A 27276-nucleotide genomic window follows, 5' to 3' on the forward strand; every position below is an offset into this window, starting at 1 on the left:
GGCAACTTTGCTGTGTGTATGCTTAATGTCACAGTTCTAAAACTACCCAGTGAAGGCCGAGTCCCAGCAGTTTACCATGACAGCTGAATTGTTCTTTCCCTTAGTATAGGAAGTTGTATAAACAACTAAACTGAAACAAATTTTGGTTGTAAATCTTTATTAATAGTCCTTCAGAAAGAATATGTTTCTAATGAACTCAGTAGTGTAAGATCTGTGACAGCTCACACCAGGTACCACAGTTTCACTGAGAAGTATCATGTATGAGTACATATGGATTTTATAACAGAATTTTAAATGCCCAGTGGAGAAATTAAAGTATGAAAGTGATCCCTGCTGTTCCAATGCGCAACTATTCGGTCCCTTGACATACTTCAAACATACATAAGTACAGTGTGCACTGTGGTGAAACAGTAAGTGACTGTGTAAGTAAGTAATGCTCAGCTCTTCTGAGTGAACCTATCTGCACTCTCCTTTGAGAGTAAGCCCTTGAGTGAAGTCTCTAAAAAGCAACTGCATCATGCTACTTGTTGACAAAAAACGTTTGTGAAATGCAGCATGGAGCTTGTACTAGTTCTTTGTTAAAATCTCCTTATGGCATAATTTCTTTCTTCACAGTAACAATCACTGGGGCCTGGTCATGAATAGTAAGCTGTTTGTTACTTTTAAGCATCAAAAGTACTTAATTTTCTGTAGGATTCACATTGTTTTACAGTAAAAAAAAAAAAAAAAAAAAAAAAACAGTAAGATGGCACTAAGCTAATCTCAACTTCAGTGCCTGTTCTGGATTGCTGGCGTTGCTTTGCTGGCATTGCTTTGCATTGCCCTGGGGTCAATGGCAGTCATGATGCAGCCTGTTCTACCACAACATAGTTTTAGAACAAGCTTATTATACTTTTTCTAAACTGGATTAAGGAGGCCAGAGGGATCTAGAATCAACTAGGAGAAGCTAGGTGTGAGGAAGCACATCTTGAAAAGAAGTCAATTGAAACAAGTGTTTCAACATGAGAAAACAGATGACCTAGAACATTGCGGGGGCAAGGGGAGGTTTCTCTTTCTTTTGGTTGTTTAAAGCAAACAGAGGGAAAAGGGTCCCGTCAAGCCCTGCGTGGGATCTCCCTTGCTAAGATTTGGTACATGATATCAAAACAATCCATGGTTTATTAGACCCACCACTCCATTCATCAGGGGCTGTCTAACAAAGCATACATGCCAATTTCTCAGCTACACTCCTAAATTTAGGAAGTAGAAAAACAATCCTCACTGCCTTTCAGCAGGCTATAAATACAGGAGCTACAGCCCTGACAGGAAGGAGCAGAGGGGACCTGCCTCCTGGGACAGTTCCAGGTTTGTGTTTCTCCCATTCTCATGAAATGTGTCTCCTTCTGCATCAGTGGATCGAGTTCTGCTGGGGTTTAGATGCTAAGAGTAAGCTCATAGCCATGTTTTCTTGTTTTGCTATATTTCAGTGCTTGCATTATCAATGAGGAAAGCACTTCTGGCCATGTGACAGGCTGGCAGCTTCCTTTCCCTAATGCCTGGGTAGGATTTATCCTGCTAAGCAGGTGTTGGGGAGGTCCACATAGTGCTCCTATTCTGTTAAGACTAAACTGGAAACAGAGCAAGTTAGTAGCATCTAACCTGACATCAGTACTTCCAGTTAAATTTAACAGCAGCAGCATGCTTCAATAAAAGCCCCAACCATTAATAAACAGCCGAACACTGTTCATAGTGGTCTCAGACTCTGTTCCTCCTGCCATCGAAATGGCACCCTGAGAACAGCATGGGCCAGCTAATACTATATCCCAACATCAGAAGCCTTATCTGCATGCAATATTGAAAGAGCAAATATCCAATTAAAAGATAAACACTATTTCTATTTAGTGCTGCTCCACTGTTTATAAGCATATTATATGCAGATAATAGGATTTCTTTCTAATATGGTAGTTGATGGGACACAAGTTTAAATGTTTCTGTTCAGTGATAAATGCCATGCATACATATGATTGGAATGGAACAAAATACAGTATATGGGAATGTTACCTGAATTCACTATGAAATCTAATATGATTTAACTTTACAAAATTCTTTACATTGCAGTGGGTAAAACCATAAGAATTAGAGGCTTATCTTATCACTGAGATAAGTTAGATAAGAAAGCATTGCAGTCCTCCTTTACTTCATCTTTCTCTTCTTTGGTCCAAGGTGCTTTCTCCTTTGCTTGTAGAGATGACGGAAGTTTACAAATAGCCCTGAAAAAGAATGAAGTGTTTAAGCAGGACGTTATTGCATCTTATTAACGCTAGAAGGCTGTACCAGATTAAAATTCAGGAAATAGGCAGGGCAAGCAATTGCAGCCCCTCACCCCCACAACAGTTTAAGGGCATGTAGAGCTTTGAAAGCTAATGCAAGTATTTTCTTGCTGGGGGAGGCTGGAGTTGCTGCTCAGGTGGTTTGGCACTGTGGGGCTGCTCAAAGGTTGCTTTGTCCCTTTTGAAGTTGCAACACCAGCCGTGCAGAGATGGGAAAGGATCCAACAGGTATTTCAGACTGAATCACAATTTATTCTTTAAGCAATTTCTGAGATGAGTATGCATAGTAAAATGTTATCTTATGTTCAGAAATACGAGAACAGAAGAAACCAAATGTGAATCAATGAAGCACCGTTCTTCTTTAAATGTACTACTATCTAAAAAGCCTCCTATATAGTTTCCTGGAAAAACATGTCTTCATGTTGCACTAGTGCTTATAATGCAGTTCAGTTAAACACTGCTTTAGTTTGGAACTATATTTAGATTTCAGCTAAATCATTCTGAAGCTCAAATACCATGTGAAGTGGAAAACTAAGTATGCAGAGGCTATAAAACATTTAAACAATTATTCTTTTAACCCAAGTGATCTGTAGGTAATGATGCTAACTCGTTACTAAGGTCCCCTACTTGGGGGCTAACCAATTCTAATTATAGCTGTATTCCCCCCTACCCCTGGCAAGTTTACATAAACAAGCAACAAGGATAAAGCCAGCTTAAGCTTGAATAATTTTGTGTTGCCATGATCCCAGAGATACAGGAATTTAAATTGCTTAGGAAAAAAAAAAAAATATATATATATATATATATTCAGAAGAAACTGGCCTTTTTATTTCAATAGTGAGAAATACAATTAAATATCTTACCTAAAAATAAGGCTATAAGGTATACTTGAAGCAAGAATGAAAACTGGATTGTGACGTTCAGTGGATTTGGCAATGCCAGACTAAATTTCCCTGTTTCACTGAAGATTGGAATGGATTGAACGATACAGACAGCTGAAAGCAGAAGACCACCATGATTATAAAACACAGGTAAAATATACACTTGCCCAGCCCACACCAACTTTTTCAAGGTGTTCCCTTATGTTCTAGCTCTCGTTAACTATTTTCATTACATATGAACCATTTTTTAAGCTGTATTTTAAACGTGCAGTATGATGGAAAGCAGCTAGCTCAGGCAGTATAGCGGTTTAGCTATAGGAATCTCCAGCACAGCAAGCTTGCCCGTGTGAGACACTGTTCTCATACACAACTATCTTGCCTGCAGGGCCTGAGCCAGCAACATTTACCAGGTAGAAACACCCACAGCAACGGAACAGGCGCAGTCTTTCCCATGCTGGGAGTTGGGCAATGCACAAGCCTACTCCTGGCTCAGAGACGGGTTCTGACAGGCATGATTAAAACAGATTTCCTACAACTAGAAGCTAGGCAGGGATATGCTTCTTTAAAAAAAAAAAAAAAACAAAAAAACAACCCTGACCTGTTCAGCGAGAAGAGATCAGTGTAAAACCGCCTCCTTTCCAGGGGAGGTACAGCAAGACGACTGGGGGCCTGCAGCTTCCACCGAGCAGTCGCCCTCCAAGCAGAGAGGGAACAGAGCCCACCCGGCAAGCGCCAGGCCTTTCTCAGACCAGGCTTTGCTGCTTTCGGAGGAATAACCTGCTCCTGCCCATCCCAACCACGCGTTTACAAGATAACGCAAAGGTCTGTGAGCGCTAGACTGATCAACTCAGGCCTAGCACGCAAAAGCAAACGCTTTGGATCAGCGGAGAGAAGTGAACGTGCTCTTCCTGCGCCCCTCGCGTGGCACGCAGCCCACGCCGGGTCGCGTCGTCCAGCCGACCTTTTGTCGCCTTTACTCTCCTCCCCAGCGCCCGAAAGGAAGACCTCTGTTCACATCAAATCGAAAAGATAAGTTTCACTCAGCGAGGAAGACAAAAACGCTCACCTTTGGTTCAGCTCAAAGCAAATTTCCATTTATCCGTTGTTCTATTATTTTTAGTCCAGCAGCCAGACCAAAAATTCAGTTATTTGCACAGCTTTAACCTCTCCAATTATTAAGCTGCCTTTCTCGGACGTACCTTCAGCCAAGCATCCCAAAGGGTAGAGAGGGATCCAGCTGGTGTAGCGGAGCCAGGTTAGTGGTTTCCATTCAATACCGATGCACGAAAGCATATAGTAGGGATACCTAGAGTCAATTCAGTTTGAGAAGAGAGAGATACTGTTTAAAATGGAGACTGCTACTAGAATTAGTCTTTCATTTATCTGCTGTATAGACTAGTCAACGTAATTCCCAAATTACACAAGAATATTCAAAACCTGTTCCTAGGGATGACGGACACATTTTTATTTGGGAGTTTACGGACCTAATGCTATTATTCTGACCATATGGATGACTTTAACTGCCCAACTTGTCTAATAAACTTTTCAGAATACTTTTTTTTTTGGGGGGGGGGGGGAGAGAAACAGAGCATAGGGCAGCTAGCTTAGCAATGGAAATTCAAAGGGCAGCGCTATCTTTAACACTCCCAACTTGTTACAGCTGTTGGTAGATAAAGCAACCTAGGAAAGCTGTGATAGGCGATGTCTAAAGGACATTTTACTCTCCAGAGACAATATACTAGTGCCAAGGGATTTCTCTTCCAAAAGGTACCGAGATCAAAATCTTCTTTAAAGAGCTCTTGGGAAGGACCAAACTGTTCTGTGCACACCTGCTAGAGGAAAATCCCACAAACCTGAACAGCTCAATGATACTCCAGAAATAAAATATGAAGAACACCACAGCTTTGCTCTGCATTTCCTCTAAACTTCCAAGGACAACAAACAAAATAAAGTTTCTTCCAAATACCTGTTTAAAAAACAAATCAAGGAGTAAATAGTCACACTGTTCATCAAAAGAAAGAGCAAGTCCTTGCTGTCAAAAATACGCAGCATGAGCACTCTTCAAGCCTGAAACATCCACTAGGCACATTTTGCACGTTTAGGTCCAATCCAAGGGACCTGGTCATAAATAGTTCAGCTGCACTTTTACGCACAACAACCAGAATAAAAGGGGAACTGGAAGCAAATCAAAAACACATTGTTTTCATCAGCTGCCTCTTCCTTGTTGTCCTAAAGCCTCTCAGCTAGGCCACGGAAGAAGACAAGACAGTGCCACGACTAAGGCTGGGGAAGCAGGGATTCCTGCTGCTTAAGATATTCCCTACGGCAGTGCCAGTGAGGTTGTATCACTTATTTTAGGAGAGTCTACACGCTATTATGTAAAATACAGATTTACTTTAAACATGGGAAGAACAAGGAGAAGAATCTTAAACTATTACCTGGATTACAGCAGGTATCAGCGGTGATCTGACTAGTCCTATCAGCGAATTCAAGATCTCCATTAATGCCAGGGTCTGGCAGAAATACATCATGTCAGCGATGGTGTGAAACGTGTCGTAGAAGGAGTCTGAAAGACACAGGGAACCATCTGAAGGACAAACGGATTTTAAAGCCCAGGAAGCTGGCTGAAATGCACAGCTCTTGACAACAGGGCTCTATTTGTATTTGAAAAAAAATTATGCGTAATTACACACATAACTCTGTTACTGATTTTATCTTGAAGTCACAGGTCAGAAGCAATGCTCAAATGTTTTGTATCACACACAAAGATCAAGAACTATTTCAGTAATAACTTTACAAAAAAGAAAAAAAGATAGCTCTGTACCTCAACAGAATGAAGCATCTTCAAAAACTATAATATTCTAGCCAGTACTTTCTCAATAATACTAATATTAATATTGCAGTAAATGAGACATTTTCCTCCAACTGATTTCTTTAAATGAAATCTTGGCAGAGTACAGCGAGTATCGCTCAACAGAATCTGCAACTGTCATTTACAAGAGCAGAGTATTTCCCTATCCTTGACATTGCGATGACTTTTGGGAGGCTTTTGTTGTGTGTTTCAGTGATGCACTTACTGTTTCTTAAGTATGTCTTTAGATTTCACTATTTAGAAAGTATTAAAAACAGCATTAAAAGCAAAACAAAAAAACCCAGTGTGAATAAAATAGTGCTTATTACTTGCCTTTTCCCAAGATGAACAGTCGTACTGTCATGTTCACAAAAATCCAAGAGAATCCCAAAAACTGTACAAGATTATACATGATTAAGTATCCTTTCTTCAGGTGTTTGAAAGCTACAATCAATAACAAACACATCGGGTGAGCAGAATGCGGTGGTGCCCCTCCTGCAAAGGGTACAGCCGCAAGAGCACAGCTGCCCGTGTCTCCGTGTCCCTATGGCTAACGAGGGAAGCCGGATCGTGAGAAGAGGGTTGCTGTGTATATCGTGGGTTCTGCTTGCTTTTAACATCATCTGATAGAACTAAACTTTTGCTAGACAGATTTTTAAATCCCTTAGAAACTGCAGTCCAGTTTTATTAAATTTCTAAATAGTTCATAACACAAAGATTCCCCTCCCAGATGCACGGGGCCAGTCAAATCGACCCGCAAGAGCTGAGGCTCACACAAGAGAGCGACGAGAGTTTTCTACACCCCATTTCACACACTACGAAGATATGGCTACTTACGGTCTTTTGGGACTCTGGATTCTATTTTCATTTTGTTCATCTTTTCTTCTTCCTGAAGACGAGGGATAAGGTTTTAGAGAGTGTTACTGTAATTAGCAAGTGATTTGTTAACTATCCTGCTGCAAAGCTTAGGGGGGTTAAAACTCAGAGAAGCAGCCAGTCGCTAGAGGGTTTAAATTTTCACCTCCATAAAATGAAGCAGATTTCTCATCCAGAAAGAACGGTACTATAAGAGCTAGAGGCTGTGAACTAATTATCCCACCTTTCCTTTGCTATGCATTTTCTTCTAGAAATTTGGTGCTTACGGTGATAAAGCCAGTCGTTTTCTCCGTTAATCCCCAATTAACACCGTTTCTCAGAACTGTTCCTCAGAACGCTTCATGACCCACCGGCGGCCCGAAGGGAACCGAGACCCCCAGCCCGAGCTCGCTGCCGCCGCCGCCGGAGCGGTCGAGTCCGACCCCGCGGCAGGGAGGCGCAGCCAGGGCTGGGGACGCAGCGCCCACGCGGGTACAGCCCGCGAAACCCCCCGCTTTCCCGACGAGCGGGGCCCACGCCTGGCAGCTCCGCGCCTCCCTAGGGCGCGTGGATGCGGATCAGGACACACAGAGCGCGGGCTGCCGGCCCGGATCACAGCTGCCGCTCTTTTTCAGCCAGAAACATGCCTATTCCCGACTCCCTGCCTAGAGCTCGAGTCTTTAACCGGCTCCAGCGGCACCTGTATGAGACAGCAGTGACAGTCAGCGCGCTAGACAGCCCCGGGGCACGCGTCCACCGCGCGGGAACCGCCGCTGCTCCGCGGCTGGCGGCCCGAGCCCGCAGGACTGACCTTCTCCCTGAGCTCCATCTCGGCGTCCGACTCGTCCAACCAGCGATCGAAGTCAGGCGCCAGGAAGAGCGGGCGCTTCTCCTGCCTGGTGAGTCTCTCCCACCAGCTGCTCTCCTTTTTCTGCACAGTGATGTTGAGCTGCCTTTGAGTCACCTTGTACCGGGGCTGAGGGCAGACACAGGAACGTACGTCAGCAGAAGCCCTGAGACACTGGCCTTGCTTGGTCGAACCCACAATTTCGGCTTTAGACCTTCTTGCTTTTAATACTGTGAGCCACCCACTTTCTCCTCTAGCCAGCGGTAAAAATGACACTAGCATCAGCCACAGGTACATGTCCAAAAAATGGGACCTCACGTGGCAGCTGTGAGAGGAAGGGCGAAGAGCGTTTGGAGATGCTTGGAGAGAGCGGCGAGCTGACGTTTCTACTGCTGGCGAACCTCACCTAACAGCTGGTGGCACAGAAGGCAGCTGGTGGACCTGGCAGTGGTCACCGCCGCCCCAGGAAGGTTCCCCACCACAGCCACCCTCTGCCTAACAGCAGCCCCAAACTCCTCTCCACCCTTACAGCGCTCAGCACCATCTCCTTGGGTGCCCACCCTTGCTGTCACCGTCGGAGCCCTCCTCTCCTCGAGCCTACGCCAGGGCCCTCTGCACAAAACCGCCTCTCCAACACGGCCGAAACGGATGCAGAAGAGCCGTGACCCACATCCTTGGCTGAGCGTGTGACGCCGGCACTGCTCTCCGTCAAGGCTGCCCGGGCCACCCCCTAGGACACTAGAAGGCTACGGCTATAACTTACTGCTAATGCTCAGTCCTCGCCTGTCAGGAGCTCCATCTCTCACTGGTGGCCAACCTGGTGCCAGCAGGACCCGAGAGGCCCTCGCGGTGCAGACCAAAGCTAGGAGAGGACCACCTGGGCTGCGACACCTCCCGGTCCCCCCACCTGGGGTTACACAGCTTTCGCGGGTCAAAAGGTCCAGGGCAGTTTGTCACTCCACTCCAAACCTGCGTCTCAACCGGTCTTGGAGCTCCTGCCCTTCTCTGACCCTCTGCAGATCTGCCAGCAGCGGTCACCGACCGCCCGTCAAGCTCTTCTCCAGGGAAGTGTCAGCTCAGCATCAGTTTCTGGAGGATCGGACCCCAGCGCTTCATCCCTCCGGCCCCTGGCTGTGTTGCACGGAGGACACGGCCTCCTGCCCCGCTGGAGAAGCAGAGCTGAACCCGTGGCTCCCGGGCTCGTTGCAGCTATCCCGAGAGGCAGCCAGGCAGCGGCAGGACAAATCCTCCATGGGCAGCAGAGCCCAGGGTCTTCCCAAGCCCCTCACAGCTTTGAGGGGTAAAGACAGACTTTAGGGCCACCTGCGAGCAAGGCAGGCGCCCGGCTGCTCTTCCAGCAAAGCTCGCTCCTCCTGCGCTACAACGGGAATTAAGGCAGCAGGAGGAATTTCACAGCAGGAGCTGCCACGTGTTTGTACCGGCAACCTAAGGAATTTGCGCAAGCCAGAAGCGCCAGTTTTCAGGACTTTCTTTTTGTCCGGCCACAAAAAAAAACCAGGAAACACTTGGCAACACGGCAATCCCCTCCTCAACCATCAAGGTTGTACCAAAGCACTGCCAGATTCTCCCACTCTTTTGCTGCTTTGATCAAACCCTTTAAAAAGTTGTAGCTATTGTACAACACCTGCGATAAATGGAGAGCCCTGTTTTTATTAAAGCTTACTCAAACGAGCGTTAGCTCCGGTGAGGTGATTTGCATTAAAGCAGGGTGGAGGCTGAGCACGGGGATGAAGAGCAGCCACAGGCAGCACTCGCCAGGGAGATCTAAAACAGCCCGTCGTGAGCTCTGAGGCACAGGCACTTCGCTTTCATGTTTTTTGAGAATTACAAAGAAAAAGTAAAAGTTCGAGGAGGAAAAAAAAAAATACCTACTTTAGGCTCAACTGGTTCTAGGAACTCGATCTGGAACTCGTAGATGTTGTCCCCCTTGGCACCGTGTCCCTGAGCTGAAAGGCAAGAGTCACCGGTCAGCGCGGGGCCCGGGCGAGCGACCTGTTACACGCGGGGGCGCGAGCCGACGGGGCCAGAGCGGCCGCGACCCCCCTCGCGAAGGCAGGCGGATCCGCTCGCCGCCTGCTCACGCGGCTCCGATCCCCGGCAGGGCTCCGAAACCCGGAGTGCCCGGTTTCGCTTCCGGCCTTTCACGGGGAGCCGCTGTAAGCCGAGCCGAGGCCGAAGGCGTTTCGGAGCGACGCCTGATCAAATGGCCTTGGCTGCGGCTCGCCCGCGTTTGTTAGATGTTGCACCTGCATTTAAAAAGAAAACGGCCAAAAACGTGAATAAAACACGAAAAATAGCCACGGCGCGTCCTTGGCACTGCCTCGACCAGCGGGCCGGAGGGCACCGCGACCGGGAGCCGCTCGGCCGGAACAGCCCCCCTTGCAGGGAGGATCTGCTTTACCTTTCAAATCGAGCGCTAGGTCCCGACACAGACGTTCGATAACGCTTGCAAACAAGGTCTTTGCGGAAGGAAAATCGCCGCGGGTTATCGCCAGGGTTCGGCCGAGGGGGGCAGGCAGCGAACACAGGGACGTTTCACCGACATTTGAATATGAGGAGTGTTTTTTTCTTTTTTTTTGTTAGATAAGACATGACCTGCTGTCACTACGAGCGCTCAATACAAGTCGGGATCGCGCACGGGTGCATTTCGGGATCCGAGGCCAGAGCGGAGCTCACCCGTTCCCACCAAGGAGGTCAACGGGACCCCACGTCGCTGGGGCACCCGGCACCCCTCGGGAGCAAGAAAATAACCTTAAAACAGCCGCCTACCTTTGAAATAAAGCACGTTGTCGGTGATGGTGATGTCCGGGTTCTGGGGAAGAAGAAGCAGTTTCAGGCGACGGTTCCAGCGGCCGGAGAAGGTCCAAGGGAGCTGGGGGCTGCGGTCCCGCCGGGAAGGGACCCGCCACCTGCTCCAGCGCCCCAAATCCGGCTCGGGGCCGCCGGGGAGCTGCCTCCGTCCGGGGCCAGCTGCTTTTGCCCCTGCGACGGCCAAGGCGCCGGGGGCAAAGGACACGGGTGCCGGGGCCGTGCCAGCAGGTCAGCGGCGTGGAAGAGCACGGGAAGGCACGGCCACCCCGAGCCGCCCCGCTCGGGCATCGCTCCCACGGGCAACGCTTCGCCCCAACGGCGGGGAGAGCGGCGCGACGGGCCGAGCTGACGGCAAGGCCTGGAGCGGGGAAGCGCAAACCAGCCTGGGTGCGGGGAACCTGGGAAACACCCCGGGTCGGGGCAACCCAACGGGAGCGAAGTGGCAGCGCTAACGCACCCGCCATGGGTGCAGCCACCCCGACACCGGCAATGCACCTGCTCCAGATGCAGCCACCCCAGGTTGGTGCAGCCGCCCTGCCACTGTCAGGGCACCCACGCCGGCACGCCCTGGCACTGCTAATGCACCCACGCTGGGTGCACCACCACCACCCCCCCCCCGGGGTTAATGCACCCACCACCACCATTAAGACACCCACGCCGGGGAAACGCACCCAGGGTGCGCCCTCCCCCCCCCCCCCCGCCCCAGCGCAATGCACCCACCCGAGGTAAATGCACCCACGGGGCACCCGAGACAGCACCACCGACTCAGCCACGGGCGGTAACGCACCCGCCCGGGTAAATGCATGCTCCCGGGTAAATGCACCCGCCCCGGTGCCGGCGCGGTACCTGGACGTCGCTGAGCTCCACGCGCAGGTAGAGCTCGCGGTGCCGCTGCGCCCAGTGCACGTGCGGCCGCAGGCTGGGACCCGCCATGGCGCGCGGGCGCTCTGCGCTCCGCGCTCCGCTCCGCTCCGCGCCCGGCCGCGCCGCGCCGCGCCGCGCCGCTCCGGGGGGCGGGCAGGGGGCTCCCGCGCGCCTGCGCACAGCGCCCGCCGCCGCGCCGGGGGAAGGGGAGGAGGGGGGAGGTGGGCGGCTCCCGCGCGCCTGCGCACTGCGCCCGCCGCCGCGCTGGGAGGGGGGTGGGGGGTTCCGAGCGCGCCTGCGCACTGCGCCCGCCGCCGCGCTGGGGGCGGGAGGGGGGCTCCCGCGCGCCTGCGCACAGCGGCCCGCCGCGGGGGGAGGGGGTGCAAAGGCGTTGGTGGCAACGGCCGCTGCGCTGAGGGCTGCTGCCGTGTCCCCGAGCCTGCGCCGTGTCCCTTAGGCTCCCTCGTGTGCCTGGGTCCCCCCGTGCCCTCCCGTGTGTCCCCCCCGGTCCCTGGGTCCCCCCATGTCCCTGTCTCCCTGTGTCCTGCCTCCTTGTCCCTGTGTCCCCCCATGTCCCCGTGTCTCCCAGTGTCCTGCCTCCATGTCTCTCTGTGCCCCCCATTTCTCTGTGTTCCTCCCATGTCCCTGTCCCTCCCTGTGTCCCCATGCACCCAGTGTCCCCCCACATCCCTGTGGTGTCCCATGTCCTGGTGCTTCTCTGTGTCCCTTTGCCTGCTCCCACCCCACACCTCGTGTCCCTTTGCCTGCTCCCTCCCCACACCCCATGGCCCTGTGCCTGCCCATGTCCATCCCTCCGTTTCTCCATGTGTCCCTGTGTCCCAGGCCTGTCCCCATGCACTGTGTCCCCATGCCCGCTTGTGTCCCCGTGCGTGCCCTTCACGTCTGAGCCCCCAGGGTGCCAGCACTGTGCTGTGATGGCAGAAAACATTTCAGATAATCGGGTATTTTAACGGAGCAGGGGCACCTTCGAGGCATCGATGGCCTGCAGCCGGCTTTGGCATCTTTCTCCCGCACGGGAGCTTAACTTCCTCAGGCCGTTCAGAACGGCAGCTCGGCGGGGTGTTTGTCCCACTGTAGCCCCAGCTGACGTGCGATCCCGCGCCACGATCCTGCGCTGCGATCCCGTGCTGTGGCTGGGCCTGCTCTGCCGGCGCTCGCGCAGCGGCAGCACAGAGACCGGCTTGCACCATAGCAGAGGGGCCTGATAAAAACGTAGAAAACACCTTGCTGTCTGCAGCCTGCCCCGCAACCACGCTCCTTTACCCTCTCTCAAGTTATGTCTTTAATTGTTATGTGCATCTAATATCTTGCTGCCAACAACACTAAAAAGCAGCAGCACTGATTTTGCTAAAATGCACCTGCAGTTTTGCCTCCAGAAAGGCCGACCCCTGCTCTGTGAGCAGCTCGCGCAGGGGCACCTCTCCCACAGCCCTCAGCACGTCGCTCGTGAAGCCAAAGCTCCCCACGGCCGGGTCCGTCGCTGAGGTTGCGCGGTGGTTGCGCAAGCCCGACCAGCAGGTTTCCTGTGCAAATCTCAGAGTCGATGTGAGGCACCGGCTCCGTCGGCCGCGGTGTTGCAATAGCCGAGCTGCAGCCCGGGGGAGAGGGCAGAGAGCTCCGAGAGCGGGCGGCGGAGGAAAACCAGCCGTCAGGGCTGTGCATGTCCTTGCCTCCCTGCCTCGGAGGTGGCCGCTGCAGGAGAATCATTTCTTCTAGCTTACAGTGGTTTAAACCAGGTGGAAAGCAGTGGCCTTGCTTTAGAGGTGGAAAAGCAAATGTATGGAAACATTCAGCTGGAGGCTCATTGCACTGGAGCCCGTGGGAGGCCTGAGCTGAATATACCTCGGTAATTGTATTCCCGTGGGAAGTGCATCAGTGCCAAAGCATCAGGGAAAAAAAGGCTGATTTTTGAAACTGAAGTGTCTTGAAAGATTCAGCAGGAAAATTAATGCAAGATTGGGCACAAGAGGGAGACCCGATCTGCAGGCACTGGATCAGGGATGGCCCAGCCACAGCCCCGTGTGCCGGCACCCCTGCCTTGCTGCCGCCTTGCTGGACCTGGCAGCGTGGTCCTGCGCATGCAGGGGGATTTGCGCATCCTGGACGCTGCGTGCACAGGGGTGTTTGTGTGCTGGATCCCATGTGCATACGGGTGTTTCTGTGTCTCACTTCCTATGTACATGGGGGTTGCACAGCCCAGATCCTGTGTGCATGGGGATTTCATGTCCCTGATCCCATGGGAGGGAGGTGTTTGCATGTCCCAGATCCCATGTGCATGGGGGGAGGTTTGCATGTCCCAGATCCCACGTGCATGGCAAGGAGAGTTTGCATGTCCTGGATCCCACGTGCATGGGGAGATTTGCATGTGCAGGATCCTGCGTGCATGGGGTGGGGTTTGTGCTCTTTGGAGCACAAGGGGGGGTTGCACCTGCAGGATCCCATCTGAATGGGGGTGATGCGAAGGAGTTGCACATCCCACATCCCGTGAGCATGGGGGCGGTGGGGGGGGAGCACTGCAGGTCCCGCGCTCTGTGTGCATGGAGGGGAGTTGCAAGTCCTGAACCCTGTGTGCCCAGGGGGGTTGCAGGTCCTGGATCCCATGTGCATGGGGGGTTGCAGGTCTTGGATCCCGTGTGCATGGCAGGGGGGTGCATGTGCAGGTCCCGGATCCCATGTGCACAGGGGGGTTGCAGGTCCCGGATCCTGTGTACACAGGGGGGTTGCTGGTCCCAGATCCTGCATGCACGGGGGGGTTGCAGGTCCTGGATCCCGTGTGCACAGGGGCGTTGCAGGTCCTGGATGCCGTGTGCATGGCAGGCAGGGGTGTGTGCAGGTCCCGGATCCCGTGTGCACAGCGGGGTTGCAGGCCCCGCACCCCTGTGCACGTCGGGGGGGTTGCGGGCCCCGCACCCCTGTGCACGGGAGTGCCCCGGTGCCCCGGGCCAGCAGGCGGCGCCTCTCCCGGGCCCCGCGGTGCTCGGCGCTGCCGGGGCGCAGCGGCGGCAGCGGCGGCGGCTCCTCCCCGCCTGCAGGGGGCGGCGGCGCGGCGGCGGCGCGCGGCGGCCGCTCTCGGCGGAAGCGGAAGTGTCGCGGCTCGGCAGCGTCGCGGCGGGGCCGGGCAGCCGCCGCGGAGCGCCGTGAGTACCGGGTGCCGCCGCCGCCCCGGGGCCTCGGGGCCTCAGGGCCGCAGCGGGGTTGCGGTCGCGCCTCCCGCCGCTGCCTCGGGCGGGCGAGCGGGGCGCGGGGGAAGCGCGGGGCCGCGGCGGGGGGCGCCGGGGCCCGGGGTGTTGGGTGGGGGGGGGGAGCCCGGGCCGCAAGGAAACGGGTCGCCCCGGGGCTGAGGGGCCCCGCCGGCCCCGGCTGCCTCCCCGGCTGCCCTGGCGGCCGGGAGCGCGGCGGCAGCGCTGCCGCTGGGCCTCGCTCCCGCCCCTCGTCGCGGGGGCGGCCGCAGAGCTCCGGGCCCGGGGCCTCCCCCGAGCGACTTCGAGGGAGAACACCGGCTCCTGGCTTCTCCTGGCTGGCAGTAGGAGCGTGGGAATAACGCGCTTTAAGGGAGCTCCGGAGAGGCGCAGCCTTACGCTGCCCTTTGCTAACATCACCGGGCTGGGCGGCAGTTTTCACTCTTATTTGCTCATTAAAATCTGTTGCCGTCCTTTTTTTTGTTTTCTTGGGAGCATGAGAAGTAGGCAAGGCTAAAACGTACCAGCAGTTGGGGTGTGCGTGGGAAAGGCAGACTGCTTCTCTGGGGCATCCGCACGTTAGATGAGGGTTTTCTGGTTCACGTTTGAGCTCTTATTCACGGTTTCTAATTTGGTCTGAGCAGAGCATTGCTCTCTGTATGGGTTTGAACTCTCCTTCCAGTTTTACAGGGTTGTTTCATTTTTGCTCTGTTTTTGTGTTGTAAATAGCTTGGACAAAAGAAATCATTGTGTTTGTGTTTGTAAAGATGGAACCAAACAGTACTTTTAATCCAAACTTGCCCTACCTCACTTTTAGCAGTTTGTGTTTGAAATGGGTTTGGTCCAAGTTGTCCAGAGTCTCTTCTCCTCTCTTTGGTGAAGTGACATCTCACCCTGCTGTGCGGAGCAGCAGGGGAGCCTGTCCATCGGAGAGCTTTGTGTTGGGGAGCCGTGCTGTCTAAGCACACGGCTGGAGGTTTGATGGTCCTTGAGCGCCCGTTTGCTAGATGGAAATGCTTGATTTGTTTTGTGCCAGTGTTTGTGTCAAGCTCTAGGCAGGTGTTCCTGGCCACCGCGCTCTGCCTGTCCCTAGCAGCATGCTGAATGGTTGCGCAACTTTCTCATTATATGTAAAGAGAAAATCCTTTTCTGGATTGACAGTCTGCAGTCCTTGGCCTCTCCGGTAAGGCGCTTTGTGGTGGCATTTATGGCTGTTGGACTCAAATCAGTGATTTACAGTTGAAGGAGCGAGTTTCCCATTGTCAGTCTTCTGGGCTGTTTAGTGCAGCTCAGATGTATAAAGCATGGCTAACTTCAGGAAGTAATAACTGCTAAAGGAACAACCCGTCCAGGAGGATAAGACTTAGGCTGTAGATAAGTCAGTTTGGAAGATGCTTCCCTAACTGTGTCCCCTTTCTTTCGGTACCACACTGCAGTTCTGGAAGAGCCCCAGCCAGACAGTCCTCGTAACTGTATCCCCGAGGGTGCCCTGCAGGCCTGTGCTGCGTTTCAGCGAAGGGAAACGCCACGCACCAAAGCACAGCCCAGAGAGAGGCACGGCTGTAGTGCAGCTCAGCTTTGCAAAAGAGCAGCAGAGAAAACGCTCCGGGAGCCGTGCGCTTGGAAGCTTGCTGCGCTCTTGAATGGGAGTGCGGCAGTGCCGCTTGCCTCCCACCTCGAGGGAGGGCTGCGGGCTGGAGGCTGGCGGCGAGAGAACCGCCGTGTAAGCTTGATTTAGCAGTGCTGTTGCAGTTGGGCACGGAATCAGTGTGTCTGCTCAGAAACGGTGATGATTGCTGCTCAGCTCTTCAGAGCCTCGTTTGAAAGGAGACACAGACAAACCCAACAAATTGTGGAATAGTGGGAATAAGGGTACGTGATTGCCTAGTAGAGTTGTATATGGCCACGTATGTGGTTCCAAATCAACTACTAACACTGTTTCCTCTCAGCAGTCAGTCGTTCCAGATCTCTCTACAGTCCTAATCGTCTTCCACTCTGATGTCAGTGTGCCAAGGTGTTATTCAGGCTGTTCACAGAGAGGAAGAATGAAGCAGTTAGGAGCTTAACAAATCTTAACCGGGAAGAGCTTATCTACTTCACAAACTGAAATGAGAATGAGTACTTCTTATCTGGGGAGGTGAAAAGGCAAATGGCAATAAGTATATTTGGATCTATGAAGTTCTTAGCCCCATTCTGAAAGGCTGAATGATGGCAGCCTCTTTTCCCCAGCAGAAAACTCTTTCCCAGCCTTTTTCCTGCTGCCAGATTTTCCTGCATGAAAGCAGTGATTTTCTTACCGTGCTTTTGCTGCAGTGTGTTTTGGGAGTCCGAAGGGGATGTTTGCTGGGCTGCTGAAAGGCAGTGCTCAACCTCTGGTATTTTGTTCTTCCAGAACCATGCAACATGGCAGCAGCCATGGAAACTGAACAGCTGGGCCTTGAAATCTTTGAAACTGCCGGCCGCGAGGAGCAGGTGCAGAGAGAGGAGCAGCCCAAACTGGAACCCTTCTATGTAGAGAGACACTCCTGGAGCCAGCTGCGGAAACTGCTCACCGATACGCGGAAGTACCATGGGTATATGATGGCAAAAGCTCCTCATGACTTCACGTTTGTGAAGAAAAATGACCCTGAAGGACCTCATTCAGATAGGATCTACTATCTGGGTAAGCTTGCTGGGGCAGCTTGTGCCTTCGTTAAACAGTCGCTGCAGAGGCTGTTTGGGTTTGACTGTTCTTGAGCACTGGATGTATCTGGCAGTTAACTCAACATGAATTAATGCCAGGCTGGTCAAACGTCATGATTGTAATATGTAATTAAAACTTGCGATGTGATCTCCCACAGAAGTGGTGTGGTTGGAAGTGACCCCCCTTAGGCTTGTTAGAGCTGGAAAAAGAATTATGAAGTGTCCTTTGGGGCATGTTCCCAAGCTGTGAGGATGTTTTAAGTCTGTTTGGGCTGTCTTTTCTCGCTCCAAGTATGATATCTCCTCTCCAAAAGCTGTGACAGTTTGATCTCCTTTTTTCTTAATTATGATTAGTGGGTAGAACTTTTTTTTTTCCTTCCTGAATATTTGCTTCCATAGTGGGGATTATAAACATAATTTTGAAAGTCCTTCATGCCTCAGCTACAGATGGAGTAGGTTTTCCAGTGATCCTGTCGGTAATGAATAGCAGTGCAGGGTGGGGACAGCTTACAGTGGAAATATTTTTCCCAATGTTTTTGGTCTTGATAATGAAGAAATTAATGTAATTTATCACTTTTGGCCTCAGTTCCTCACTTCTGCACTATTTTCACTAATTAGCGTTCACTTGGTAAATCTACGTTTCTGAATTGCAGCTGTGCTTGAGGTGATTTGGCACTGCAAATGGTACTGCGAGCAAACTTTTGGGTTGCTTTTTGAAGCAGGCATTTTGGTGGATGAACATTTTTTTGTCAAAAGCTGCCTTAGCTGAACACAGGTCTGTGGGAAAACGGGATTTGGGGAAAAGCAATGGCTGGATCAAAGGACTAGGAGCCAGAGCCATGTTCTAGCCCCATTGCTTGCTGCTCAGACAAGTTGCTTGAGCTCAGATTTATGATTCAGAGAGTCTCTGCAGATGCTGTGCTGGGCAGTGACATAGTCACACAGCTGTTGATCCATCTCTGTTCCCCTTTTCATAGAAAGGGAGTGATAGTCCTTGAATAATACTGAGTTCATGCACGTTGAGGTGACCAGTTAAGGCTGGCAAGGCTGACCCCAGCTGGGATGAGCTCAGGTTTGCTAGGTGCCACTTCCTGAGTTACAGGTCAGGCTTGACCTTCCCCAGTGCACATCTGGCTCTGTCCAGACTGATGCCCTTGTGCCTTGGCAGGAGCTCTCAGAAATCTGAACAACATTGAGGGAAAGGAGGCGGAAAGGAGCATTCAATCCTCCCTAGAGACACATCGGCTTTGGAACATGAACTGCATCATGCTGTAACCCAGCCAAGGGAATTAGTAGAAAGGCACTTCTTGATTTTGAAAGCTTATAAAATAGTAGGGCCACTAACATTCAAGAAGACATGGATATACTCAAGGCAGTGTGTGGCTGTAGTTCCTCTGCCTTCTCTGACTTGCATTTCTGTGAAGCAGGGAATTCCCAGAGCGAGCCTGCATTGCAGAGACACAGTACTTCCTCTGGTAGGAAGGAGCTGCTAAACTGTTCCTGGGCATCCTTTGAAAGTGTTTGGATTAACAGAGGACTAATCTCCTTTTTTTTCCTCCCCTTGCTTTTGCAATAGCAATGTCTGGGGAGAACAGGGAGAACACGCTCTTCTACTCTGAAATTCCCAAAACCATAAACAAAGCTGCCATCCTGTTGCTTTCCTGGAAGCCTCTTTTGGATCTTTTTCCGGTGAGTCCTGATTTCTTTCTTGCTTCATAGCAGCATAGCATGTGTACAGGCTTTGTGGTTGCACCTATAAGCCATCGATAAGGTTTGCAGTTTATGGTCTTAAACATTTTCATGTTCTCCTGGTACTTAACAGACTCTGCAGCCATCCCCAAAACAAGCCCAGTTTTCTCATCAGTGTTTGGAGTTGCAGCCTTCGTGTGTCATAAAACCCCTGTGTGCTGTCTGATTTCCTCTCTGCCTTGCAAGTGCTAATTTACATCAAGTTCTGTGTTGCGAGAGCCTGGGGATTGCTGTAGGAGCCTGTAGTTTCTGATAATCACTGTCTTGCACAGAGAAGTGATGAGTCCCCCCTGAGGATCTCTCTGTGGCTCCGTGACTCATGCTAGAGCAGAGTATCTCTTTCCCACTCACTGGGGTGTGCATCCCCTCATCACCTCTGCACATAGCAAGCCTGCGCCTGTCCCACCCCGTGCAAGACGGCAGGTTGGAGGAGGCAGGACAAACCCCATGTGGAATTAGGTGTGTTGTTTCCCACGTTACTTCCTGAGGCTGTCAGCCAGACTTAAAATTCCTGATTCACTCTCCTCCCACCAGACTGGTCACTGTGTGTACTTGCAAAAGTTAGCAAAGACACTCCTGCTCGTTCTGGAAATAACAGGTCTTTAAATCTGATCTTGCTTATACCAACGTACATTGAAAATAATGCTGGCTTTGCTGAAGCAGAAGTGACTGACAGCTTTGCAGTTGTGTGGGATCTGATTTGGGCCTGCACCTACAAGCGCTGATAGCAGAGGCACAAGCGGGAGGGGGCTGCTGACTGCCAGCGGGATTCTGCAAGAGGAGGGTGTCTGCACAGCCATCTGCTCCTGGAGGCTCGGTGTGCCGAGATGCTCTGACAGCAGAGTAGGAGGTGCAGGGTGGAGGTGTTGATTGTGCTTCTCTGCCCATATTCAGGCCATCCTGGACTATGGGATGTACTCTCGTGAAGAGGAGTTGCTACGGGAGAGGAAGCGAATCGGTACCATTGGGATCGCCTCTTACGATTACCACCGAGAAAGCGGGACCTTTCTGTTTCAGGCTGGGAGTGGAATTTATCACGTAAAAGATGGAGGCCCTCATGGATTTACTGTGAGTTTACTCATCTCTCATCCTCTTTTACCATAGTACTGCTTTCCTCTGGCTGGAAACTCCTTTGGCTTGGAGTGAAGGCAAAGAGAGTGAGCATCAGTTATTGCTGCACTGGCACGGCAAGAAGCCTTGACAACCTTTGAAACAGGGAGGAGAAGTCTCCTAAAGGGGCACGTTTCTGTGGTTGTAGAAACTCAGAACAAGAATTCTAAGAGACGTCAGAAAATATGGCAGCAAGGCAGAACACTAATAAGCAGCAATGCCGATAACAAAGCAACACGGGCTTTGATGCACCGTGCTCTTTCCTGTAGTCAGAAGTCGCATCTGAGGCAGCTTTTGTTCACGAGCTGTGGTTTAGAGGTCACTGTTGAGCAGTCAGTGCTGGATGTGGGTATTTCAGCTGTGTAACTTTCGGAAAGAGCAGCCTTTACTCTTTGCAGGTGCTGGAGCTAGACTTCAAAGCTGAAATCATTTCTCTTTGTTGTACCAAGTGCCCGATGCCTGTCTAACCCTGTTGTCAGGTGGAATTGGCTGTATCCCAGGTTGCTTTCGGAGGACAATTATTGCGTGTTCCGCCAGTCCATTTTTAGGGTGCGTTTTTTAAGAGTGTGCCAAGCTTCTCTAGGCAAGCTACCTTCTAATTTGTGGCTAGTCCTTAGCACTGGTAGAAGAGGTCCTGGTGGGGTCTATGCAATTATAGTAGAAGCATAACAACCTACAAAATATCTGCATAGTATTTTTCTGTGTTTAAAATTGGGTAGGTTCCTCCCTTGTAAACCTGTTTATTTGAGATTCCGCTCTTGTAAACCTGTGCACTTTTAAGTCGGTATGCACACCACAGTGGTCTTAGAGACCTTCGGAGAATCCAGTTCAGCCTCTGTAAGCGTCTATGTTTTATCAGTTGCTTAATTGTTCTTTTTTTTTTTTGTCTTCTTTCAAACAGCAACAGCCCTTAAGACCCATTCTGGTGGAGACCAGTTGTCCAAACATCCGGATGGATCCCAAGCTTTGTCCAGCTGATCCAAATTGGATTGCATTTATCCATAGTAATGACATCTGGATATCTAATATAGAAACCAGAGAAGAAAGGAGGCTAACGTTTGTGCACAATGGTAATGCATCCTGAATTAAAATCTGTGTTTTTTAATCTCCTCTGCACCTCCTCTGCACTTGCTGTTGCTAGACTGAATTCCGCAATGGCTTCAGGGGTTCTTCTGAAATCTGGGGGAACATCCGATGTTTATTGCATCTTGGATTTGACCAAGATTGTTGTGTTCTCTGTTTTTTTCTACTGCAAATATTGTGGGATGATTCTTTTTCCTGTGTTATGGAATCTGGCAAAATGAATTACTTGTTGAATACGTATAGAAGGCTTTTCTGAAACACAGCATGTTCCTTTTCTCTGGAACGGCATCTTTTGTGTGGAAGAGCTGTGGGTGGAATAGAGCTGGAGGAGAGTTGCTGTCAGTTAAGTCAGGCTGCATGGCCTTTAAGAAATGATACAGATAATTGCTGAATAGCACTGTGGCTTCTGCTGGTCCCTCTCACTCAGTAACTTAGATCTTCCCTTCTTATCCCTCTCCAATTGTATTTAAGGCATGTATCCTGGAGGAAGGAAAACGGGAGATTGTGTTTAAAACACTTCTTAATAATCCATCACATTTTATATTTAAATCATACTTCTTCTATTTAAACTATGTAATTTAATTTTTAATTAGATTAAAATTTTTGACACTTTCTAATAATGCTTAAGCTTATTTAAATGTTAGATATTAAAATATTATGTAAGTACATTAAAAATAAACTGTAGCAATGACTCCTTCTCAGATGATAATTATTTATGGAGCGCTGCTAAGTTACCTCCAGGGTAACAGGAAAAATATTGAAGCCCTATGGATATGTCATCATGTTGAGATGTTATGTAAGTCTGCTACTTTCAGTTTGTACAGTTGATAAAATGTTGATATTTTCATTTTTCTGAATATTGGTGTTTTCATTTTTAGTTATTCAGAAAGTTTGGTTTTTTTTTCTATTTTTGAAAGTTGCAGTTCCAATTCACTGAGCTCAGGTAGAGAGAATATTTTCTTCCTTGGATGAGTGCATGGAAAATAGAGAGACTAACTGGGCAGGAGTAAAAAGGGAGGATGGCTTTCCTTTCCTGAAAGAAGAAGCCATGTCAGAGAGGATTAGATCCTCCCCAAATAAGTCAACAGAGCAGGGTGGAAGCAGAAAGCAAACTTCCTGAGAAGTCAGATTCATCTGCATGCAGTTGTTCCCTGGGGGTTTGGTTCTGCAGTGCACAGCTAACTGGTTCTTTTGTGTCTTTTTTAGAACTGGCCAATGTTGAGGAGGATCCAAAATCTGCTGGTGTGGCTACTTTTGTGCTGCAGGAGGAGTTTGACAGATACACGGGCTACTGGTGGAGCCCGAAGGCACAGCCAAGTAAGTGTGCTGGATCCAGTGGGTCTGACAGGCGCGAGCAGGGGCCCCTATGCTGTGCTGTCCAGTGCAGAGTTAAATTTTCTCTGTTACTTGTCTGTATGCAAGATAGGAACAGTATACTTGTGGCTCCGTTTGAACTGTCTGCAGTGGTGGATGTGTTAGAGTGGCCTTCTGAGTGCATGTTACTGGGGGAAGAGACTTTTCTTCTCACGATGATAATAGGAGTTGTAGGAGTCTCAGGGTATTTTGCTTAATGAAGCATGAGTCACGCACTTTGTTTAGTTTTCATCCTCTATCTGCTTGTGCTCCTGGGAGAGTTTTGGTGCCTGCAATAACCAATCATTAGAGCTGTTCTGACCAGGAAATGTTAATTCATTTACAGCACTGAATGGGGGTAAAGTTCTTCGAATTCTTTATGAAGAAAATGATGAGTCAGAGGTAGAAATTATTCACGTCACGTCGCCTATGTTGGAGACGAGAAGAACAGATTCCTTTCGGTACCCCAAAACTGGTGAGACCCTGATGACCTTGCATATCTGTTTCTGGGAAACCCGTATTTTATTGCATGTGCCTTATGGCAGTATCTCTCTTAGCTGACAGCTGAGGGATGTTGGAGGGATGTTGTGTAGTCCTTGAATTGGTGTCCAGGTGGAGCAAATGTGTTTGGGAAAACTGCTGCTGTGGAGGTTAGATTTAGTCACTGGTGGCTGTGCTGAGTTTCCAGGCATGTGGTTGGTGAGAGCTCTTAGCCTGGGTCTCTCAGGAGCTGGCCAACTGCTGCCTCAGATCCTGGCACAGAGAAGTTGATTCTTGTTACAGCCTTGTGTCTTTGAGGAAATAGGTGCAGAATGATGCCCTTCTTTCTTGGAGGCTTTCTGTTTGGCTGCTGGCAATGCTCTGGTAGTTTGGGTTCTGAAGGATTCTCTTGGTCCCCACGTTTGCTAAAGGGACGTTGAACTACAAATACTGCATGCTTGCAGCCTACCAGGAAACCCCCCTGTTGCCGTGTTTTCAAACAGTAAAAGATGGGGAGGCTTCAGCAGCCAAGGGGCGAGGGCAGACTTGAAGCAAATCAAGTGGAATCCCCCTGGGAGCAGGGATGCAGGGCCGAGGTGAACCTGCTGAGGGCTGGTTCACTGTCACCTGAATCACATTTATGGGGCAAGTTTGGACAGGCTGACCCTTGTTCTTGTGAGATTTCACTGCTGCTTCAGCAGGGCTGTCCTTCCCCCATTGCAGAATTCATTTCAGATCTTGCGGATTCCCTGATCCACTGGCAAAAGAGAGTTCTGCTCATGACCCTGATTTACTACTTGTTTCAAGGAGCAAGAAAGGCTTAATGTTAGCCTGGGAACTGAGAGATGGCCCCTCATTTTTTGGGGAGTTTTTTAGTTGTATACACCCAGATTTTTGAGGGTATTTTTGCTATAGCTCTGCTCAGTTCTCAGGTCTCAGCAATTTAGGAAAAAGCTTCAACTGAAATCTAATAAATGCTTTCAAAAAGATCAAGGTTTTAGTCTCTGGGCATCGGTTTCCAGTCTGTGCTGCAGGAACAATAGCCCTTTTCTGCAGGTTGTTATGAGGGCTGAATTTTGAGGTACTGTGTTACCAGGAGAAAGATAAGTACTTAAATAGACCAGCACTGTGGCCCGAGGCAAGTCATTTCATCTCAGTGCATCAGTTTGCATGTGTAAAAGGGGTTGATGACGTGGGAGCACCTCACAGCGGCACTGTGAATATTCCGAGTGCACTGAAGGTGCCACACGTAGCTTCTTGTGGACCGACAGGCAGTGGCTTTATTCTCCACCTTTGCTGTGGTGTGCGGGAGGATGAATTGCTGCTTTGTGCAGGTTTTGTGTAAAGGATTAATTTTGGGTTTTCAGTGTTTAGCACAAACACATAGGTACCTTTTTATCTTAACCTCACTAGTCATGGTAATAGGCTTTTAAGAATGCAGAAAGAAATGATCTTTGGTTGCAGAATGACTTGCTCTAATTTTCGAAGTTGCTTGTGAGCACTGGATCACTTTTTATGCTCCTCTTCAAAGAATAACACCCAGACAATAAACCAAAGCTTGCTTTGCTATCCTGGTCGCCCTTGAGTATTTACTTCCAGCTAGTGCATTGCATCCTCTGACTGTGGGAGAGAAGACTGCTTGTGACTGTAGTGACTCTGGGTCAGATCTGTTTGCAGGATTACATCCACTGAGACTGCTTTGTGTTTGCAGGGGTGTTTTTTCCTGCCTGGTTCTGTTCTCTCTCACCCATGCAAGTGGGCTATTTGATCAAAGAGCATTCTGCTATTTGCTTTTTCCAGTTCTGTATGAATAACACCGCAATGATCCGCTGTTCAGGTTTGCCCTCTTGGAAGCAAACAATTGGTTCCTGACTGTTAACATCTGTTTTATAGGTACAGCAAATCCAAAGGTCACTTTCAAGATATCTGAAGTGACAATCAACGCAGAGGGAAGAGTAAGTTCTGTGTTATGTTTGTTTCCTACATAAATTTAACACCTGTCACTCTTTTTTTGTTAATTTTTTCTCCCATTTCAGTACAAACCAACTTTCTTGGGTGGGTTAGCTGAATGGCTTTTCTGGAGGTAGTGCTGTGAACACTTGGCTCATTCCCATGCAGATAGTTCATGTCTGTGTATATAGCAATACTTCTTAAGGCTGTCCTTTCCTTCCCCAAAACTGGTTTATGAACTCAGCTGCAGAGCACAGTATTTTAGGTGTGGGTGGTTAGACATTTTTCTGTGGCAGACCTCTTGGTTGGCTGCAGATACTTGGAGAAGTTGGTTGCAAAGAGAATGTATCATCTTACAAAGGCATGAGCATACATAGAAAGATGAACTTTATTTTCACCCCAAGGATCTTTTAACAGATGCAAAAATTTGCAATAGCCCAGTCCAAGATCTTTGGACAGTTGGGAAATTAATCTTACCAAACAGATACAATACCAGCTATAGATTAATAGGATCCTCTCTACTCTTGAGGTACTTCAGCCATCTACATTCACCTGCTGAGGTAGCTGCACTGACATCAGCCAGCAAAGGCAGGCAAACTGTCAGGACCCATGGGGTACTGCCGTGGCTTGTCCCAAAACTGCTTATTGTGAGTTGGAACCGTGTTGATAACTGGCTGTCATACAGGATGTTTTTATCTGCAGCAGTTGTACTCCTTACAAAATAGTTGGGTACAAATCACCTCCCCTTTCTATCTTTACATGGGGAAACTGAGTGTTCAAGTGACTTGTCCAAGACCAGTGATGGATCTGTGGACAGACTCCAGATTTCTCAAGTCCCTGCCTTACCTGTGCTGGTAACGTGCAGTCTGCTGCTATTCTAATGTCTGGCTACAGATGGGATTGAATCCCCTGTGCTGAAAAGGCTGAACAATCTAAATTGATTGAGCTGTACAGAAGAAGTCTTCTGTGTCTGGATTCTCATCTTGCATGAAAACTGATTGTGGGGGTTCATCTCAGTGTCACTGAATTGCTGCTTTGTCAACAGATTGCAGATGTTGTGGACAAAGAGCTAGTTCAGCCGTTCGAGATCCTCTTTGAAGGAGTAGAGTACATTGCTAGAGCTGGGTGGACGCCAGAAGGAAAATAGTGCGTATGTTAATCCTGTCTCTGCTTAGAGGGTTTGGGGCAAAATAGTTAGAAGCCAGATTGTAATGGCTCTGTCTTTTCTTCTAGCTTAAGCCTGCTTTCATTTTTTTCATTGCTACCAACTTGTTTGTGCAAAGGGGACAATTTTTCCAAAACCAAAACAGAGTCCTCCTTGTCTCTTTCTCTGGTACCTGGCCCTACTGCTTTGGTATTGGGCACTCACAGCCTTTGATGTATGTGTCCTCTCAACATCCCTGTGAGAGAGAGTGCAGTGCTATTATCCCCATTTTACAGATGGGGAACTGAAGCCCAGAGAGGCTAAGTGACTTGCCACGGTCACACAGGAAGTCTGTGACTGAGGAGAGAAATGAGCCCAGGTCCCCCAGGCCCTAGGCTAGCGCCCTAACCACTGGACCATCCTTGCTGACCAGGCTTACTGATCAGAAAACCTGCTGTAAGTGCTACTTACATTTGCATGTCATTTTTAACCCTGTAGATGATGTAGTACAGTGTTTCTAACTCATCAGAAGCTGTTCCAGAATTGCGCTTCTCCAGTTCTTGAATCTAAAGCTGACTTTCACCTTTTAATTTTTTTTTCCCCCCCCCCAAATGTGGAAGAAATGAAGGGACACATTTGTTCCATTGTCTTGCTTTTTGCAGGATAATTATTAGAGCTATTTGTAAAGTCATCAGAAGTCTGGCAGGGTCTGCTGCCAGGTCATTTAGGTGCCAGTATTATTCTCTGCCAGGTATAGATTTAAAACATTAGTATTTCACAAGTATCCAGAAATTTAAATTGAAATTTTTCTACTTCATTATTGCCTCTGATTTTTTTTTTCTCTTCTCTTTCTCCCCTAAAGCACAATACAAATCTGGGGAAATAGAATTAATTAAACTTTTGAATCATCATTGGTTACACAATATTGAAATTAAGTGAAATAGGCTCTTATACTATGGAACAAACTTGTTTTCGTGGGTGAGATTTCACATGTGGCCTTGTGCTTAATCTGAAATGGAACATTCTTGACTCCCTCAAAATTCCTAATGCTAATGGGCATCTTTTAATATTTTCTCATGCATCTAA

At 49.5% G+C, this 27276-nt stretch overlaps 2 protein-coding genes across 4 annotated transcripts in view; one reads left to right on the forward strand and one right to left on the reverse strand.

The window, feature by feature from the left end:
* Positions 1-140: 140 nt before the first annotated feature.
* On the reverse strand, positions 141-11547 carry HACD3 (3-hydroxyacyl-CoA dehydratase 3). The gene is made up of 11 exons (XM_067305256.1): positions 11422-11547; positions 10534-10576; positions 9637-9710; positions 7708-7872; positions 6879-6930; positions 6375-6485; positions 5629-5756; positions 5044-5156; positions 4390-4496; positions 3173-3304; positions 141-2249 (listed from the first exon to the last, which is right to left on the reverse strand). The coding sequence occupies exons 1-11, from the start codon at positions 11506-11508 to the stop codon at positions 2173-2175; spliced, it is 1089 nt and encodes a 362-aa protein (XP_067161357.1). The 5' UTR covers positions 11509-11547; the 3' UTR covers positions 141-2172.
* A 2992-nt stretch (positions 11548-14539) lies between these two features.
* The window catches only part of DPP8 (dipeptidyl peptidase 8), a 30815-nt gene continuing 18078 nt past the window's right edge, over positions 14540-27276 (forward strand). For all 3 annotated transcript variants that reach the window (XR_010885675.1, XR_010885676.1, XM_067305227.1), the window contains exons 1-9: positions 14540-14597; positions 17032-17301; positions 18898-19010; positions 19965-20138; positions 21082-21250; positions 22470-22580; positions 22963-23091; positions 24990-25051; positions 26092-26192. Coding sequence is in view for 1 of the 3 variants with exons in the window: in XM_067305227.1 (XP_067161328.1) it covers positions 17043-17301; positions 18898-19010; positions 19965-20138; positions 21082-21250; positions 22470-22580; positions 22963-23091; positions 24990-25051; positions 26092-26192 (1118 nt within the window). In the remaining 2 variants the exon portion in view is untranslated. The remainder of the gene's footprint in view (positions 14598-17031; positions 17302-18897; positions 19011-19964; positions 20139-21081; positions 21251-22469; positions 22581-22962; positions 23092-24989; positions 25052-26091; positions 26193-27276) is intronic.

This window comes from Apteryx mantelli, chromosome 15 (genome assembly GCF_036417845.1).
Source record: "Apteryx mantelli isolate bAptMan1 chromosome 15, bAptMan1.hap1, whole genome shotgun sequence".
Lineage (NCBI taxonomy): Eukaryota > Metazoa > Chordata > Aves > Apterygiformes > Apterygidae > Apteryx > Apteryx mantelli.